We start from the raw sequence: 17,852 nt of genomic DNA, 5'->3' as shown, positions 1-17,852 counted from the left end.
GGGTCCCGACCTCCTGTTATGTCAGTGCCTCCTACAATCTCTATGAAAATTCCCTTTTAACCATGTGGCCTCCCTGGCCCCAAACCCTAAGGACTCGCACTGTGTGCCCACTGAAATAGAGTGACATCTCCATATGTACTGCAGAACTCCACACCAGGCTGTCCAAATGAGCTTTTTGCATTCAAGATGTCTCAGGGACAGGGAGCAGTGGCACCCCCGCTGGGTTGGAAGGTGCTTGTTAGCGCGGACCCTGGTGACTTACACACCCTTTGAGCAGCATGCTAACACTGTTATTCTGCCGAAGTGGGCTCTGCTTTCCAGGGCTGTCCTACCGTTTACAATGACAGGAGTTGAGTATTTTTTCCATTTCCATTTCCCTTTTTATTAGTTTAGGTTATGTGTATGTGGGTCTCTGTGCGCAGATTTGTGCAAGTAAGACCAGGTGGGAATCCAGAAGAGGGTGTTGGAATCCCTGGAGCTGAAGGTACGTGTAGTTTGTAAGCCACTGGATATGGGTGTTGGGAACCAAACCCAGGTCCCTCGCAAAAGCTGTATATTTGACCACGTCCCCTGAATGGGGAGACCTGGTGGCACTCAGAGGAAGGATAGCAGGCTACCAAGAGGAGACTTGATACCCTATGAGCATATACAGGGGGAGGAGGTCCCCCTCAGTCACAGTTATAGGGGAGGGGAGTAAGGGGAAAATGGGCGAGAGGATGGAATGGGAGGATACAAGGGAGGGGATAACCATTGAGATGTAATATGAATAAATTAATTAAATTAAATTAAAATTTTAAAAAAGCAGTAACAGCTCCCAACTGCTGAGCCAGCTCTTCAGCTCGATATTTTCCATTATGCTAACTTAAAAAAAACAAAACTGTATCAATTATGACGTTTTTCTTCCTTTCCCATAAATTGTTATTTCTTTCTTGTTGTTGTTATTGTTGCTTGCTTTTGTCTTTCGAGACAAGGTTTTTCTGTGTCACCTTGGCTGTCCTAGACTCACTTTGTGTACCAAGCTGGCCTCAAACTCACATCAATCCACCTCCCTCTGCCTCCCAAGTGGTGGGATTAAAAATGTACACCACCCCGCCTGGCAAATTGTTATTTCCTAGTGGAGAAGAAACTGATCAGAAGCAACCATTTCAAACTCAAATAAGCAGATTATTCTTAATGATCCCTGGGTGTAATCCATGCTTATGCCATGACCCGGACCTGAGCTTACTAGGAAATAACACAGCCCCCCCCAATTGAAGTTGAAACATTTTAGAAACAAACTTGAATTGTTAATGTAACCATCTTAAGTATTTTCTAACTCTGTAATTCACAGATGCACCGTATCTGGTGTGATCTGACTTTGCCATGTCTTTACTGTGAGAGCTTACTAGTTGCCTAGAGTTACCAACTGGATGAACTGACTCGTCTATAGGCATTTCCCACAAATGCTGCCCTGACAAGACAAAACATTCCTGGATGTAGTTTACTATCATAAGACACATACAAAAAAACAAAAAGTTGTAGTTGCCATGATAGAATGTTTCGTGGCAAAAAAAATAACCTTCTTAATTAGACTTACGCAACACAAAGCACATATTTTCAGACCAAATTAACACATTATTTATATTTTATGGTTGATTCCATGAAAAATACTATTTCAAAAGAAGTTTGACTTACTCGTTTCATTCAAAACAATGAAGTCCAATTTTTTTGAAGGCATTTGGACATTCTGCAACATTTTATCCAAAGCAGAATTGTCTTCCAGAACTCGTAGCTCTAAACAAATATATGAAACAGAAATAATTCATGTCAGTGCCAAGAAGTTGGATCGTGTGATGCAATAGTGAGCAAGGGTGTCATGCAGCAACGGGGCTGTGCATGCTTCAGGCGGGACAGCTTGTGTTCACCTCAGGGTGAAGACACTAAAGCCAGGGGAAATTTTTCATGCTACTCCTGTTCACCTGTGCTTTCACCCAAGCCAGTGGAAGGGGAGCTATAATAAAATACCTTTATCATCGGCGCTGCGATGCAGAGTGTAGAGGGGCAGACCGGGGCCTGTGGATGTAATCAGCAAAAAATGTGCTTTAGATGATAATAGCAGGCCTGCGTGAGCTTTCAAACATAGCAGCTCTTACTGTTTGACAGAGCACAAAACAGCTTTGCAGTGTAGATATGAAGCTCAGCTGCTTCCTCCTCACTCCCACTTTCTTTTTCCTTAAAAATAACTGCAATCGAGTGAAGGATGCTTTCCTGGAAAGGCTCGGGGGCCTTGGGTAAAGAGGGTAGGAAATGGTCCTCTGTCCTGAGGGACATCTTGGGCAGGTTACCATCTCCGTGCCTAGCTTCCTCATTAGAGAGCGGAAATGACAGCTTAACCTTTCCCATTCTCTGTCTGCTACCTCCTACTGACCATACCGCCTCTCAGGCCCTGTACTCCTCAGAGAGTGAGTGGGCAGAACTCTGGAACCAGATTCACCTGAAGGAGGCAAGTGCTCACACCGGGCCCCCTCTCAGGAGAGTCTGGGAGCCAGGAGACACATCTGCAATGCTTCTTCACTTGGATAAGCAGTTTCTTTCTGGCATGCAAAAGTGTTTTTCTCACAAGCCAATCTCTTCACTATTTATCCCAAGTGCGGTAGCGCTGTGGAGTGGAAGGTAATGTATAGCAAGCTATCTTGTGAGCTATTTAATTGTGAGGCATTTAAATGATAGATTTAATTTTTATATTTGCTTGAATACTGCAGTGAAGGCACTGCTAGACCTCTGCTTGAGTCCTGGCTGACTTGCTTGACAAGTTAGGCCAATGTGTCTGTACGCCAACATCCTTTCATATAAAGTGAGGATAATATGTGCTTTGAAGAGTTTTATTAAGGTTTCAATGAGATGCCAAATATTAAGCTGTTAGCACAGTACCTAGTACGAGAGATGATGGCAAGATTTAGCCATAGTAAAGAACACTAAAGAAATGCGTCTCGTAGTAAATGAAATTCACCAGTGAGAACAGAACGGGATTAGTTTTAAGTCCCCTTTTGCGACTGACTATGATTTATAGAATAACTCGATTCTCTCTCTTGTTTTGAGAAGCACCCCGGCACAGCATCAGAATGGGGTTTTCAGGAGAGGTTCCTCAGAGTACTCTGAACTTACATTGTGACTTGCATCTGCCCCTGTGCCTTCCCTTGCTCCGGCTTCTTGACTTGTAATAAATATTAACAGTGACAATATCAACCGGCGACAGAGCAGAGAACTTTCTGGTTAACAGACACCACTTGCAGTTTATTATTAACTCAAGGGGGCAGATGCGTAAAATAATTATTTACAACCTGTAACATGTGGGTGTTTAAGAAGGAATTCGGGGGGATTAAGCATCCCATAATATGACTGTAGAAAAAGACTGAGGTGTCTTCAAGGACTCCTAAGGTTTGCAAAGGAAAAAACGGCTGAGCAGGTAAAGAAAGACTAGGTTCTGGGAGGAAACCCTCGGGGCCTCCTGCCCCTCAGAGCTGTAGGGACAGGAGCTTCCACAGGCCAGTCATTAGCTCTTCTTCACAGCCAGTGCAAACTTACCCCGACATATCAGCTGATAGTATTTTGCCTCTTTACTAAATGACACCGAATAATACTGACATCCTTCTGGATTGAGGTCACAGCTGAGGCACTTCACATTTCTGTGGTCAGTAAGCTGAATTCTGTAAAGCCAACAGTGGAATTAACTGCTTCGTCAGAAACTGTGTGAAAGGAGGAAACCAAGGAATGCCATGCTTTGGCTTCGGGGGAACCAGACTGCCGAGTTCTCTCTCTCTTCATCATAAAACACATGTACTAATTCACAATAACCTCCATCCCCCACTGTTAGGAAATGCCAGTAAACACCTTATAAAGTCATTGGTTTGGTTACGTATACATGATAAGTGAAGTAATCAAAGTACTTATAACAATTCAAGTGTAGTATTACTTAGGACAAGGCAGGGAGAGGCAGAGGGAGTGGGGGAGAGAGAGAGAGAGCACAGGAATAATGTCAGTGAAAACCAATGATGTCAGCATCCTGACAATGCTCTTACTTATAAAGATTTCTTCCTCCTGGCATCTCTTTATGTTCATTACTAATGTAGTATCTGAGAAGAAAACAAAGGTTATATACCTTAAATATGTTTTACAACAATGTTACAAACACCCGCCGATCTCCTACCCCAGGCAGGCACACAGGCACACTCGTCTGTACTGCGTGAGTGTGCGCTCTGGCCACACTTGCTGCTCTGTCCCTCTACCCCTCCCCAGGAGCCATCTCCATCCATTACTTCTACCCAGGACACTCCCTTTAAACAGTCTGGAATGTAGGAATCCTGAGAGTTCTTCCTGAACTGAAGTGTTAAGCAAGAACTCAGAAGAGTGCTTGTATTAAATATACATGCTGGACAGCAAGTTTGAAATTGAGAACCTCCCCGCCCCAAGTACCAATTCCATTTCCCGTCTTTTCTGTTTTATAACAATGGCTGCATTGGACATAGGGGGTGCATATTCCAGAGAGTGGCAGAGATTTTTCTGCAAAATCTTCAGAAACTACTCTGGGCAATGGCAAAAATTCCTCTGTGATGAGGCCAATAAATGAGGAGCCCAAGATCTCAATGGAAAGAAAAATGCCTTTTGCTGACAGCTCATGTATGCTGTTAGTAGACGCTTAGAGCAAAGCTTTCCATATTCCCAAGAGCAGGGCTGAGCCACCAGCAGATAAAATTGCCTTTCTCGGCCTTTCGGAAAGCCCATGGCAGGCTGAAGTTAACAGAAGGCCAGGATGCCCGTGCCGCAGTCCAGGACCTTCCAGAGAGATTGCAGCCTCTCCAGTGCAAAGCAGGTAAAACCAAGAGGTAGAACCGCTCGGTGGCATGGTATCAAATCTGCTGAGCGTATGTGAAAATCATTAAGGCTTCCGTATGTTAAAAAAGAAAAAAAAAAAAGGATTGAACACATTCCAAATCAACTACTCTTTGTGGGAGCTTTTCCTGCGTTGCTGTGAGAGGGCGTGATTATAATGCATGGGGTTTACAGCCTACTTTACTGATTATTAGAATATACTCACAGATAATCACTGGTCAGCGCTTCGATCCCAATGACTTCCCAGGCTCCTTTTGTAATAAATGTACAGTCCTGATCGGGCTTTTAAATATGAGATTTATTAGACTTTCCTATCAACATTAAGTAGAGGATTTAATCTTTTATATCAAGAAGTGAAATAACCCCGAGATATTTTTTAGGGGTGGGGAGGGGGGTGTCAGTGTCTTATTCCATTTCATCCCATTTACCACTGAAGAACGTGAACACTTAGTCTACTTGTACACATTGCTCAATGTCATAAAAATGCTTTCTATTTCTGTTAGGAAAAGAGGTCAACTTGGGATCTGCTGCATAAACGCACTCACTTTCTTATCTTTGGGGAAGTGGCAGATGTGTTTGTAGCCGTCCTTGTCGCTGAGGATCTTATAGAAGCTGCCTCCATCAGCAGTGAAATGGGGCTCTGCAGGCTTGAACTAGACAGGGACAGAGCAGAGAAACATTGCACCTCAAATCTCGTTCAATACCAACCCTAGCTTTTAGACGTTCTCTCCAGCACCTATGTTAAAAAAAACAAAAAACAAAAAACAAAACCAAAAAAACTCTATGCTGCTTTTACTTGTCAAGTGAAACTAAGAATCTCAAAATGAGCATCTTCCTAAGCGGAAAATGTGGAGCAGAGAACAAACTCATAGGCTAATTTGGTGGGGGTAAACGTGAGAATGCACATAAAGGTGCCCAAGGCGGGTACCGCCGAATACGCAGAGATGTTTCTGTTGTTCTAGGACATAATTTCAAGAAGGATAATGGAGCTATGTGGGCATGATGCAAGCTAGCATTCGCTTTTGTTTGAAGGAACTTCCTTGATACGATAAGTGCCCTTTCTAGGAGGCATCTTATCATCTGTTTCAGGTTGGGAGTGGTTTGGAGGATGAGGAATTTTCATTTCTGTTTTTACACTTTTTTTTCTCTTTTTTTCTTTTTCTTTTTTGTGAAAGTCGGGCTTACTCTTCAAGCACTTCTGGACTGCATGTCGTCAGGAATATCTGTTGTAGATTTCCCATGGAAGCATTCATAGAGTTATTTTTATCCTGAGCCTTTTCATTTCTGCTAAAGATGATCAACAATTTCCAAAAAAAAAAAAAAAAAAAAAAAAAAAAAAAAAAAAAAAAAAAACGGTTACATGAAAATGTAGAACAAAAATTACATTAAAAAATTTTTTTTCAATAAAAGATAGGACCCAGAAAATATGTTTAAATAGCAGAATGTGTTTTCCAGCCTGGAAGGACCACGGTGCGTTTTAATTTCTATTTCCTAGTTATATTATGAGCAGGTAGGGGATGGCCTTTTAAGATTGTTGGTTCACTTCGCCCTCGATGTTTCTTCTCTCATCAGCTCCCACTTGGGGAAGGAAGGAAAATGCTTGCCTCTTCTGCTTAGTGATTCAAAGTGAATTCATTTATGGAGCAAGCTGAGGCGTGCAGTACACTTGGTGTTCTCATTACAGAGAGCCCTCAAACACATTCCCCTCTCTAGACCTATGTTCACAGCCTTATCTTTTTAATACATTTCCCTGTTTCCCCTGGATGGAGTTGTGCCTAGTAGAAATGTGTGAAAAGTGGCATCTGTCTGGTTAAATACAGAGAGGAAAAAACATATTTTTTTTCAAAGAGTCGTGAGGAAGTGTAGCATGTCTCTTGCCATGGAGGAAACCACTTTTCATGTTGGCAAACCTCTCCCCTCTGCCCAGTCAGTGCCTGGAGAAAAGGGACATGTGCATGTTGCAGTAGCTCCCAGCCCAGCAGAAAGGGGTCGTCTTCCTGGACTGAAGCCTCACCCTCTCTCACTCCGGGGGAGATGTGAAATGTTTACATTTTTGTGTCACTTTGTTTCCCTTTTACAGAAGGATTAATACATGTACTCATCGAAGCTAAGTTTCATTCGTTTTCATCCTTCAGGCGAGATGTCATGGTGGCCGGAGTCCCGCCCCCAACTCCAACCCCGCTTTCTTCCACAGCACAGTCTCAGACTTGGGTGGACGCTGCTGCGCATGTACAAGACTTTTTGAGGTTTTACTTGCTTTCCCGATTAAAGACCTTCCTCAGAGTGCCCCCCAATGTGTGGTTTCCTCCAGAGAGGTGGGCAGTATTGGGTCGGTACTGTTCCCGGTGTCTTGTCATCCACACTGGGTTGAAAAATCTTTCTCTGCCTCCCAGAGGACAGAACTCACACAACAGATCGACAAGCGCGCTGTCTCCTGGCAGCCGTCCGGTAGTGGCTGCATTCGGCTCCCTGGAAGCGGCAGTTGTCTGGAAACCATGCTTTGCTTTGTCAGTTCTGCTCTTGACTCTGACGTTTCCCGTCCCTTTACCTTCTTGGGCCCTTTACCTTCTCGAGTATGCACAGCCTACACTCTGAGAAATGGGCTAACTCACATTTGATCAGTAACAAGTGCCTCAGTATACCCAGGATAGTCACATATATGCTAGCTCCGAGTAGCAGACAAGTATATAGAACCCATAACTCAGAACACTTACCCTTCCGACCCAGCCGGTAGTACTCACTTCAACATGCTGCTGCTCCTGCAGGGGGAGAAAAGGACAGTGCAGTGTTTCAAAGAGAAAATAGTGAAATCCTTTTTTTTTTTTTTTTTTTTTTTTTTAAAGATAGGAGTCTCAAGTATCCCAGGCTGTCCTCAAACTGACAATATAGCCAAAGCCTTGAACTTCTGATCCTGTCTTGGCTTCCCAAGTGCTAGCATTACATGGGCCTTTCACCATATTCAGCTTTATGTAGTGCTGGAAACTGAACCAAGGCCTTCCGGCATGCTAATCCTGTGTTCCACCAACTGAGCTACCTCCTTAGCCCCACAAAAAAATGCATTACGAATGAGATTGCAGTTATAACAAACTAAATGAAAACAACCTCCCGTCCTATAATTCCATTAATGTTAAGCTATTTTTTTCATGTGATTGCATTTAATTGTTTACCCCTGTGGCGTGGCGCTAGCCTGAAGCACCAACTGGCGTTTCACATCCAACAAGCACAAAATCTACGTTTGCTTTCCCCTAGCCCGCCAGCGTATTCTTAGATCTCTTTCTTTCTTAGCCACTCAGTCTAGATTTCTACTCTTCTTCTTCTTCTTTTCTCCCGGAAACCTCCCTTAGACTCTTTCTTCAGCTTTTCTGTCCTTCCCTACAGATATTCCCATCAGGATGTTTCTCATGGTCTACTGTTGGTGTCCTAATTGGATGCTCAGCTACGTCCTATTCCTTCTGGTCCATGATCCTCCCTGCTCAGATCCTGCTGATCTTATTTGGCAACAGACAGCTCTATTCCCATTACAGTCTTCATTTTAGAGTCCTGAAACAAACAGCTCTCCATTCCTTGTCATATAAATACAAGCACCTCATCATGGGTCTCCCCCTCACCCCACCCCACCTCCTTAGAGCCCAAGTCTAAGTCACTAGCCTCATTTTCCATCCTGTCCCTCACCTTCAGCTTAGGTGGTGAACACAGTCAGTCCCTCCATGCTCTAAGCTGTTCAGTATGGATGTCCTTGCACCATGCTCAGCTTAGACGGACCTTTCTCTCTTATCTGTGCACATGGGTATCTTATCCTAGATAGCTCTCTATCTTCATCCAAGCCAACTCCCTGTCTTGTTCACTTGACTCCAGCAGAGTAACAGTTATCACTTTCTGTATCTATCTTCAGCCCTGGTGTTGTGATGAGTCGGCAGAAAGCAAAGGGCTCTGGTTTTGCAGTTCAAATACAAGTATGTCTTATGACTTAAGCACCTTTTCACCTCCCTGAGCCTCAGGCTCCACTGTACCTGCCATTGTAAATGTTCAGTGCACAGAAAGTCTTATGGCACATCTTTACAATTACACTCCCCTCCAGGACAAAAGCATTTTTTTTTTTTAAGAAATGCAGGCTGTCTAGTTAATTAAAAACAAAACAAAACAAAACAAAAAAACCCTAATCCCATAGCTTAGTAATAAGGTGGGGACATTTTAAGCAATGTTTCTTGCATAAACAAATGAGTCAAGACATGAAATATCATTGAAGTTCTCGGGTGAGGATCTGCCCCGTGCTCATCTAGGAAAAGAGTTGTGAAACGCAGGGTTCATGACCAGAAGGGAAAGGGGGTACAGAGAGGTCACAGCATATGCCTGCAACACTAGGCTCCTGCCCCTTCTAAGGATGCTGTCTCTCAGGGGGGCAGTTGCTTAATTCCTCAACCTGCAAGCACTTCAAGTTGTTCTGGCTGGGCACCTCACAGTTGGATCAACACTTGGGACCCCTGGGCATCATCTCATCACCCTCTCGGGCTGACGGTTATGTGTTTAGGTTCTAAGTTAGTTTTCTGCTTAGAGATGGTTGCTGTCCAGTAATGGCGCTGTGCCCTCCTGCTATTTGTTTTGTTGCCCACATGCTCAGCTAGCTATTTCAAATTTTGCTTGCAGGCTCTGGTCCTCTTTATTATTTTGAACACAGACATCAACTTCTGTCTCCTGGCTTCTAGTCACTCCTTCTCCCCTCCCCAAATGATCCTTTCCACAACTAACACACTGTGACTAGTGTGCGAAGGCGAAATGGGAACACCATCACATATCAAGCACCGACAGGGAAGACTGGCCTGCTGCCTCAGTGCTGGATATGGATTCAGAAAGAAGATAAACTACACTTAATTGGGCCCAACCTTCACTCACTCTGAGGACACAGACCCCCCCCCTCGAGTCCCACGAAATCTTACCAATGGACAGTTCCATATTAGGCTGGTCTTATCATAGTCACAGATAACCATAACGGAATAGTTCTGGATCCTCCTGAGCCACTGCAAAGAAATTCTTTCTTCTGAAACCCACACCACCTCACACAAGTAGTGGTCCCTGGAGAGGAGAAAAAAGGGAAGAGGTTTCAAAAATTGTGCAGCTGGGAAGATGGCTCAGTAGATCAAGTGCTTGCCTTGCAAGCATAAGGATTAAAACTCTGAACCCCCTCCCCCGCCACAATCCAAGTAAAAACCAAGCAGCTATGGCAGCCACCTACAATCATAGCACTAGGGAGACAGGGCTAGGGGATCCCTAGGTCAAGCTTCTAGCTAGACTACACAGGATTGGCAGGTTCTGGGTTCAGTCAGAAACCCCACCCTATAAATAAGAGTAGAGAACCATCCAGAAAGATGCCCCATGCCAACCAACTTCAGATCTTTACAGGCATGCACACACATACATGAGCCCACACACATGCAAGTACTAAGATGTACAAAACACACATACACACACACACACACACACACACACACACACACACACACACACAAGAAATATGGTTTTTCCAGACCTTGTTGCAAGTGAACATTTTACTTATTAAAAAGGAATCTAGTCTGTGGTGGATTGAATAAGAATGGCCCCAAGAGACTCATGTGTTCAAATCCTTGGCCCAAAGGGAGTGACACTATTAGGAGGTGTGGCATTGTTGGAGGAAGTGTGTCACTTTGGGAGTAGGCTTTGAGGTCTCCTATGCTCAGTCTATGCTCAGAGTGGTACATAGTTTTCTTCTGCTGCCGGAGGATCAAGATGTAGAACTCTCAGTTCTCCTTCCCCAGCACCATGTCTGCCTGCCTGCCACCATGCTACCCACCATGACGGCAATGGGCTAAGTTTCTGAACCTATAAGCCAGCTCCATTGAAACGTTTTCCTTTATAAGACTTGTTGTGGTCATGGTCTCTTCACAGCAATGAAAACCTAAGACATAGTCTAATGAGAAGTCATATTTTTACATTATTAAGAGCACCATTTGATTGCATAAACATTTTCTCTTCCCTTAAGCTTAATATGTAATTTAATTTCTAAAAGAAGTTAAAGTATATCCCATGGAAAAAAAACAGAAGACACACCCTGAAGTGGCTCAACACAGGTGACTGAAACCACAGGGTCAGGACTGTTAAGTCCTCACTTGACCCCTGGTACAGAGGGTCAGCGGTGAGGCTTTCCTATCTCCTCTCTGCTTCCTGAGAATAAGTCAGTGAGGTCAGGGACACTGGCAGAGCTGCCCCCTGTCAGTAGTGTTTCTAGACCAAAGATTAGGTGACATTTAGTTGGGGCCCAGATAATAGATTTTTTTTTTTTTTTAGTCTTTGTTGTTGACAAGTCCTTGCTATTAGGAAGAAGTTATAGCTGACCCTTTTATCAGCTTCAGTTTTAGATTGGGAGGAAAAAAGTGATCCCATGCCTCTACACACTTTTCAAATCAAAGAACTATAAACCAAGACACATTTCTCCAGAGTCAAAAGGTGGCCCTTGTGAACAAAAGTATTTTGTAGTATTTTAACCTAAATTTATAGAGCCAGTTCCAGCAGCTATCTTCCCTAGTACTTACCTTCAAGTACTCTTAGAAATGTGTCGTGACTTACGGTGACATGTGCGGAATTTACAACTTATTCTTCTAGCCTCCCTAAACTTTTGTGCTCTGGGTGGTTTCTTTTCTTAGAAATGTTTGCCCCTCCTTGGTGTGATTTTGGTGACTATTCATATGTCACTTCTCTCCTGTGTCTGATCAAAGCCTGGCTCCCTTCTGTCAGGGGTTCATGATGGGTCTTTCATCTTACTTTCCCCCCTCTGGGCCCACAGCCTTGTTTTCCTCCACTCTGCCACTCTGAATACTCCCCTTTCTGGGCTTTGTTTGGCAGTACTCATCCTCCCCTGTGGCCAGCCTGTTCTCAGAGAGTGGCTGCCAGCTCTTTGAGGCAGGGCCAACATGGGTCTTGTTCATTAAACAGGTGCTCACTAAATTCTCCAGGAATGTAGCTCTCAAGAAAGGCAAACTTTAGCCAGGTGTGGTGGGGCACAACTTTTTTTTTTAATAGTAACAATTTATTAACAAAAGAAATGACACTTTTAGATCTTTAACATATAGAGGACCTTACAAATTATGCAATACATTCTTCCAGAAGGAAATGATTAACAATCCCTCCCCCAATAGAAACACCTCATCCTTGCCTGAAGGATGGCTGAGCACTGATTGAATTATGAGAATCAGCATCAAGGCACTTACTTGGATTAAAAGGCCTACTATAAATATGTCCCTAATAGTAATTAGCCTTGGTAAAGGTGTGACAGGTGAACACTTCTGGTAAAGACTGAGAAGTCACATCTTTAATCCCAGCCCTTAGAGAGGCAGAGGCAGAGGCAGGCAGACTGCTGTGAGTTTGAGGCCAGCCTGGTCTACAAAGCAAGTTTTAGGATAGCTAGAGAAATCCTGTCCAGAAAAACAAAAAACAAAACAAAACAAAAAACAAAAAACAAAAAACAAAAAAAGAAAGAAAAGAAAAAAAGAAAAAGAATAAAAGGCGAAATTCATGTTCTGCATTTTTAGAATTTCATTTTTTTTCTTCCTTCCTTTCTTAGGCTTTGAATCCTACAGCCGGCTTTGATTGAGCACCCAAGATTGAGCACTCACTGGTTTGCATTTCTCCTTTTATGGCATGGATGCCTCCTGTGCTGGTGCCCTGGAGACACTCTGGGTCTCATGTTATTTTACCAAAGGTTTCAGGATCTGAGGACCAGTGCAGTACCTGAGCATCACATCAGCCCACACACTGCTGTCTTCCCACTTCTCAGGATCTGAGGACCAGTGCAGCACCCGGGCATCACATTAGCTCACACACTGCTGTCTTCTTCCTTCTCATGATCTGAGGACCAGTGCAGCACCCAGGTATCACCTTAGCTCACACACTGCTGCCTTCCCACTTCAGGCTTCTTCAGACTCCCCTGTCTTGGTAGTCACGTTCTCCCAAACATCCAAAATAGTTTCCCCAGTTGGCCTTTCTTTCTACCACTTTGGTCCCTATTCTGAAATGACCGCTGTGTCCTTAATTCTCTAGTTCCCAGCTGAAGCATGACCCTGCCAGTGGTATTTCCTGCAAAGCTTTTGCTGCCAAACCAGTGTCACTAGGTTCCAGGAGTCAGCAGAATGCAGTGTCTGAGAGTGCTCTTCACCTCCTGAAAGGGACCCCTGGACCCTAACCTAGGCCAGCTTTTCCGCACTCACCCTGTGCAGGGCAGTCAAGCAAGAAGAACAAGAGGAAACTCTTAGGCAGGAAGAGTAATACATCCTTGCAAATAACTGGGAAGAATCAAAAAATAAGATACAGAGAAATGAAGTTTTTCAAAATTTATGTCCTAGACCAAAGATGAAGAAGCATTGAGTTGGGGCCCAGAAAGTAGATGTTTTAGTCTTTGTGGTCTACATGTTGTAGACTGTCACACAGTCATAGTTACAGGAGCAGCTAGCAGCTAGAGAGAGGCAATGTCGACACTAATGAGAGTGGGCATGTTTCAATAGAAAGCTTGAGTTTCGATGTCATGAATTCTTGCTTTGATAGTTCTTGTCCCTTTCACAATGTAAAGACACAGCTGTGGATGGTGCAAAGATGGATGTCAGTGGCAGCCACGATACATTAGAATCAGGGCTTCTCCTCTCTTAACCCTGCTCCTATCCCAGTCATTCTTGCCCATTTAGATTAAACAAGCAAATAACACCACCACAACAAACTCTTTGAAGGCCAAAGCAAGCAGATTGTTGAAAGTTCAAAGCCAGCCAAGGCCACAAAGTAAGACCATATCTCAAAAGACAAAAACCAAAAGAAAACAAGAACAAAACTCTCTGGAGAGTCTGTTGAGATCTGTGAACCCATTTCCTAGAGACAAAAAGACTCTTCACTCACATGCTGGCACCCAAAAACACTCCTCTTTTTAAAAGTGTTCTGGTTGCAGAGAGGCAGATGAGTCGCTCATGGTATGTAACTTTATCTATGAAAGCTGTAAGTTGTACCTCAGGCTTGGAAGTCTACAATGTGAAGTGATGATTTTTTTTCTTTTTTCTTTTCTTTCTTTCTTTCTTTTTCCTTTTTTTTTTTTTTTTTTTTTTTTTTTTTTTCTTTTTTTGCCATTTGAAAACACTGGGTAATGGAATGTGGGAAAGCAGCCAGGAAACTCATGTGCATTGGCCATCCTCCTTGTCCACTTCTAGATAAAGGTTAATGAACCTGGGTCTGATACCTTCGTCACTGTCAGTGACTCAGGTTGTACTCTGCACTATGAGAGAGCTTGGTGGAAGCCTTTTACCAATGTAGCAGACAGTCTGTTTGGAGACATTTTCATAAACATACTCTCCTCTAGTCATGGCCCTGAGCCAATATCGTACCAAGATGGTACTTTAGAGTCATGAGAAAGATGAAAACTGATGGATGGCTCAACTCAATTCTTGACTCAAAGGTTTGAGTCCCAATGCTAAACAAAAGCAAAAATAGAACAAAACAACATGCTACAGCAGGATTCTCAACTACCTTTGCAGAATAGCATGCTGACTGAAGAGGGGATCAAATATTGAGCTGACCTCCCCTCTTGTGGTAAGTGGAAAATGCTGGGCGATTCCCACCCTTACAACCAACCCTGAGTCTCTTGTCATAGGTTGGGCAGAGTGACCCAACCAGAGCTTCATTAGTCATAAAGGGAATTTGGTCTGTTTTAATTCTGAAGCGGTGAGGGATTTCTGGGGTTATAAGAGCTTATACCCATGTGAACTTGACTCTGTGCCAGCAGGGGGCTGCATGCTTCCTATAAGGCTGATGATCACTCCGGGAGGCAGGCACCACTGTGGGTCCTGCCTAGCACATGAGGAAACACAAGTGCAGCAAGGTCAAGTAACTTTCCCAGAGCCAACCAATCAGAAAGTTTTAGAATGATGATTCAAATCAGGCAGATGGCTTCAGCTTTTCCTGTTTGTACTTGCCTCTCCTGTACATAGTCTGCCAGTCCCACTGGGAAGCCCTGTTAGTTTGTTTCACTCTTGTGATTCCTCGAGTGTACAATTCCTTCCTCAGTGAAATCTATTTATTCCTTGAGAGTTACTTTTATGCTAAATTTTATGAAGAAACTCAGCTGGCTACACTCACAGGACTTGCTTTTGAATATCTTGCTGTTGCAAATCTTGTGAAATGACTTCTTGTCCTAGCAAAGAGGAAGCGTTTCACAAAAGGCTTTTCTATGACATCCCTGCCTCTGCTTTGTGTAAATGTTTCAGTTCTACATTAATGATTCTTAAAATAAGCTATGCTTTGCTAACTGGAAGGAATAATGGGGCGGGGGGGGGGCATGGGGAGTATGCTACACAGAGCAACTGCAGACTGGGGAGTGATTAATTCTGTGAATCACCAGAAGAAGCCGGCGTACTGCCAATGCTGGCCATGGGCTCCATGCCACCCTTTGCTCTCAGAGGGATGCCAACCGTCCCAGGTCCACTGACAGATTGCTGGAAACAGGGATGGGTGAGGTTAGATGCAACAGGGTTGAGGGAAACAGCACTGTGCAGCACACACATCCTAATCTATCTGCTTTCTTGCAGGTGTCACCTGTTTGCTGACTATGGGGGATGGGACACCAGTCCAGTTTTCCTCTTGTCTGGCAATCTCAGGCTTTGATGAGCCTTGTGTGTAGACCAAGGGTCACCCAGTGTTCAGAGAGATAGAGGGAGTCTATCTATTGTGTCCCTGAGGATCCTGCAGAAAAAGGGCAGGGTGAATCCTAAGTTGGGAGTGATGGGCCCCTGGGACCATTCAGGGGATGCTGGGCAGGGTTACCTCGATAGACAGACACACCCTCTCCAGTCCTGTTGTTTCAGCCAGTGGAATTTGCAGGTGGCTAGTCCCAGGGAGAAAAGAAGGAATTGGGACACAAGATGATTTTGAAAGCTATCCTCATCCCTGAGAAGCAGGTTGCGTGACTTCAGATGCCTCGGGCTGTTTTCTCTCCCTCATATCTACAGTAAAATCCTTGTCCTCAACCATACCCTGGAGTAGTCATGTCCTTGTTTTTTGTTTTTTTGGGTTTTTTTTCCATTCAGTAAATAAAGGTCTCCTAATTTCCATTTCCCATGCTAATTTGCTGTGTGATTTAAGCAAATTGTTTTCTTTCTGTGACCCCCAGATCACTCTCAGGGTACTTCTGATGGTTCTGGGGACTTCCCCAGGTCCTACTAAGACCTAGAACCTAGGGGAAGGAGCCACGGCAAGACGGAGGCTTGCCCAGCACAAGCATCCATTTTCCACTCATCTCTAGAAGTATATGCCACAGTGTTATGTCACATCTAAATAAAGCCTTCCAGGTCCTCTGAAGAAATTTGGTCACCACTTCTGAGGTCTACAGAGGTTCTAGATGGGACAGTTTTCTGGGTTGCACCTCTCCACAGACAGGTGTTGGCTAGAGATTGGGAGGTCACAGCAGGTACACCCAGGCTTGCCCCAGACAGCCTCATGCATTCCCATGCCCTGTGGGTTCCACCTCAGTGCTTACCCGCCCCCTACCCACGCCTCTGCCCTGCTTCGATCCAGCCCTTCAGTGCGCATTCTACAGGAAGTTTTCTTTGATTCCTCTGGCTATGGAAACCCATCTGGCCACTGGACTTCCTATGCCTCCAACCTGCTTTTCATACCTCTGTCACTTCACTCTCCTAGTCATTTATATGAAATTTTGGTAGCTCCTCCCTAGTTAGAAATGCTGCAGGGTGCCCAGCCCCCTACAACCCACCCACCAACACACACACACACACACACACACACACACACACACACATACACACACACACTTTTGCATACCATGAATTGTAAATCATGGCTTTTAATCAATGGTGACTTAAAAGGTTGTTAGGATGAAACAAATAAACAAATAACAGATTTTAGAATCTTTGGTTATAGTTTTATACCTTGGAGGAAACTCATGGAAAATTGTTGGATTTAAATTTTTTACTGATAAGATTCCTTGCTTGGAAATCCTGAAATTTACAGGCAAATAGATGGAACAAGAAATGATCATCGTGAATAAGTTAACCCAGACCCAGAAAAATACACATAGTATATACTAACTTATAATTGGACATTAGCTCAATAGGGATGTCCCTTGAAAGTCTTCCCTTAGCAGGAGATTGGGATAGATACTGGGACTTCCTATTGGGACTCCAGGTGAGAGGAGTAAGGGAGAATGGGAAAATAGAAGGATCCAGAGGGTCCTAGAAACCTACAAGAAGACCATTAAGGCTGGCAGATCTGGACCCAGGAGGGTCAGCTCAAACAAACTACTGTACCAACCAAGGACAATGCATGTAGTAAACCTAGAACCCCATCCAGATCTAGCCAATGGACAGCGCATTCTCCACAGCTGTGTAGAGAGCAGGAACTGACTCTGACATGAACTCTGGTGTCCCCCCTTTTGACCACTTTCCCTTGGTGGGGAGGCCTGGTGGCACTCAGAGGAAGGGTAAGCAAGCTATCTGGATGAGACCTGATAGGCTGTGATCATGTGGTGGGGGAGGAGATCCCTTCTGTCACAAACTAGGGGAAGGGAATAGGGTAAAAGAGGGAGGGAGGGGGGACGGGAAGATACAAGTGGGGGGAAAACAATTGAAATGTAATTTGAATAAATTACTTAAAAAAAAAAAAAGATTCCTTGCTTGAATAATCATGTCCAAACAGGTACTTCTGACCAAGTTGGTGACTTTCTAAGCATAAAACAGCCTGCATCTAGCTTGATGATGTCAACTCAAAATAACAGGGTGCTTTCACCATTACTCTGATGACATCTCTGAGTCCCTGAAAGCACCAGCTATATTCACAGAGAAAGTTCCTCAAAGTCGTCCACAGCCCCACCCCCACCTTCTATCCAGAGAGACTGACTGAACAGGCCCTCCCAAGGTTAAGGTCTTGTTCTTAATCTCTGGACTTCATTCTCTTATCTGTACAAAAAA

At 44.1% G+C, this 17,852-nt stretch overlaps 1 protein-coding gene across 1 annotated transcript in view; it reads right to left on the bottom strand.

Annotated features, from left to right (window-relative positions):
• Dpp4 (dipeptidyl peptidase 4) overlaps positions 1–17,852 on the bottom strand; it is a 79,012-nt gene that overhangs the window by 20,190 nt on the left and 40,970 nt on the right. Inside the window, exons 11-18 of the mRNA XM_051166683.1 lie at positions 9,804–9,939; positions 7,584–7,628; positions 5,415–5,522; positions 5,075–5,151; positions 4,059–4,112; positions 3,565–3,686; positions 2,005–2,052; positions 1,675–1,773 (exon numbers count right to left, since the gene is read on the bottom strand). Of these exons, the coding sequence (XP_051022640.1) occupies positions 1,675–1,773; positions 2,005–2,052; positions 3,565–3,686; positions 4,059–4,112; positions 5,075–5,151; positions 5,415–5,522; positions 7,584–7,628; positions 9,804–9,939 (689 nt within the window). The remainder of the gene's footprint in view (positions 1–1,674; positions 1,774–2,004; positions 2,053–3,564; positions 3,687–4,058; positions 4,113–5,074; positions 5,152–5,414; positions 5,523–7,583; positions 7,629–9,803; positions 9,940–17,852) is intronic.

This window comes from Acomys russatus, chromosome 24, assembly GCF_903995435.1.
Source record: "Acomys russatus chromosome 24, mAcoRus1.1, whole genome shotgun sequence".
Taxonomy (NCBI): Eukaryota; Metazoa; Chordata; class Mammalia; order Rodentia; family Muridae; genus Acomys; species Acomys russatus.
Note: the sequence above shows the minus strand (reverse complement) of the source record. Positions and strands in the feature narration are given on the sequence as shown.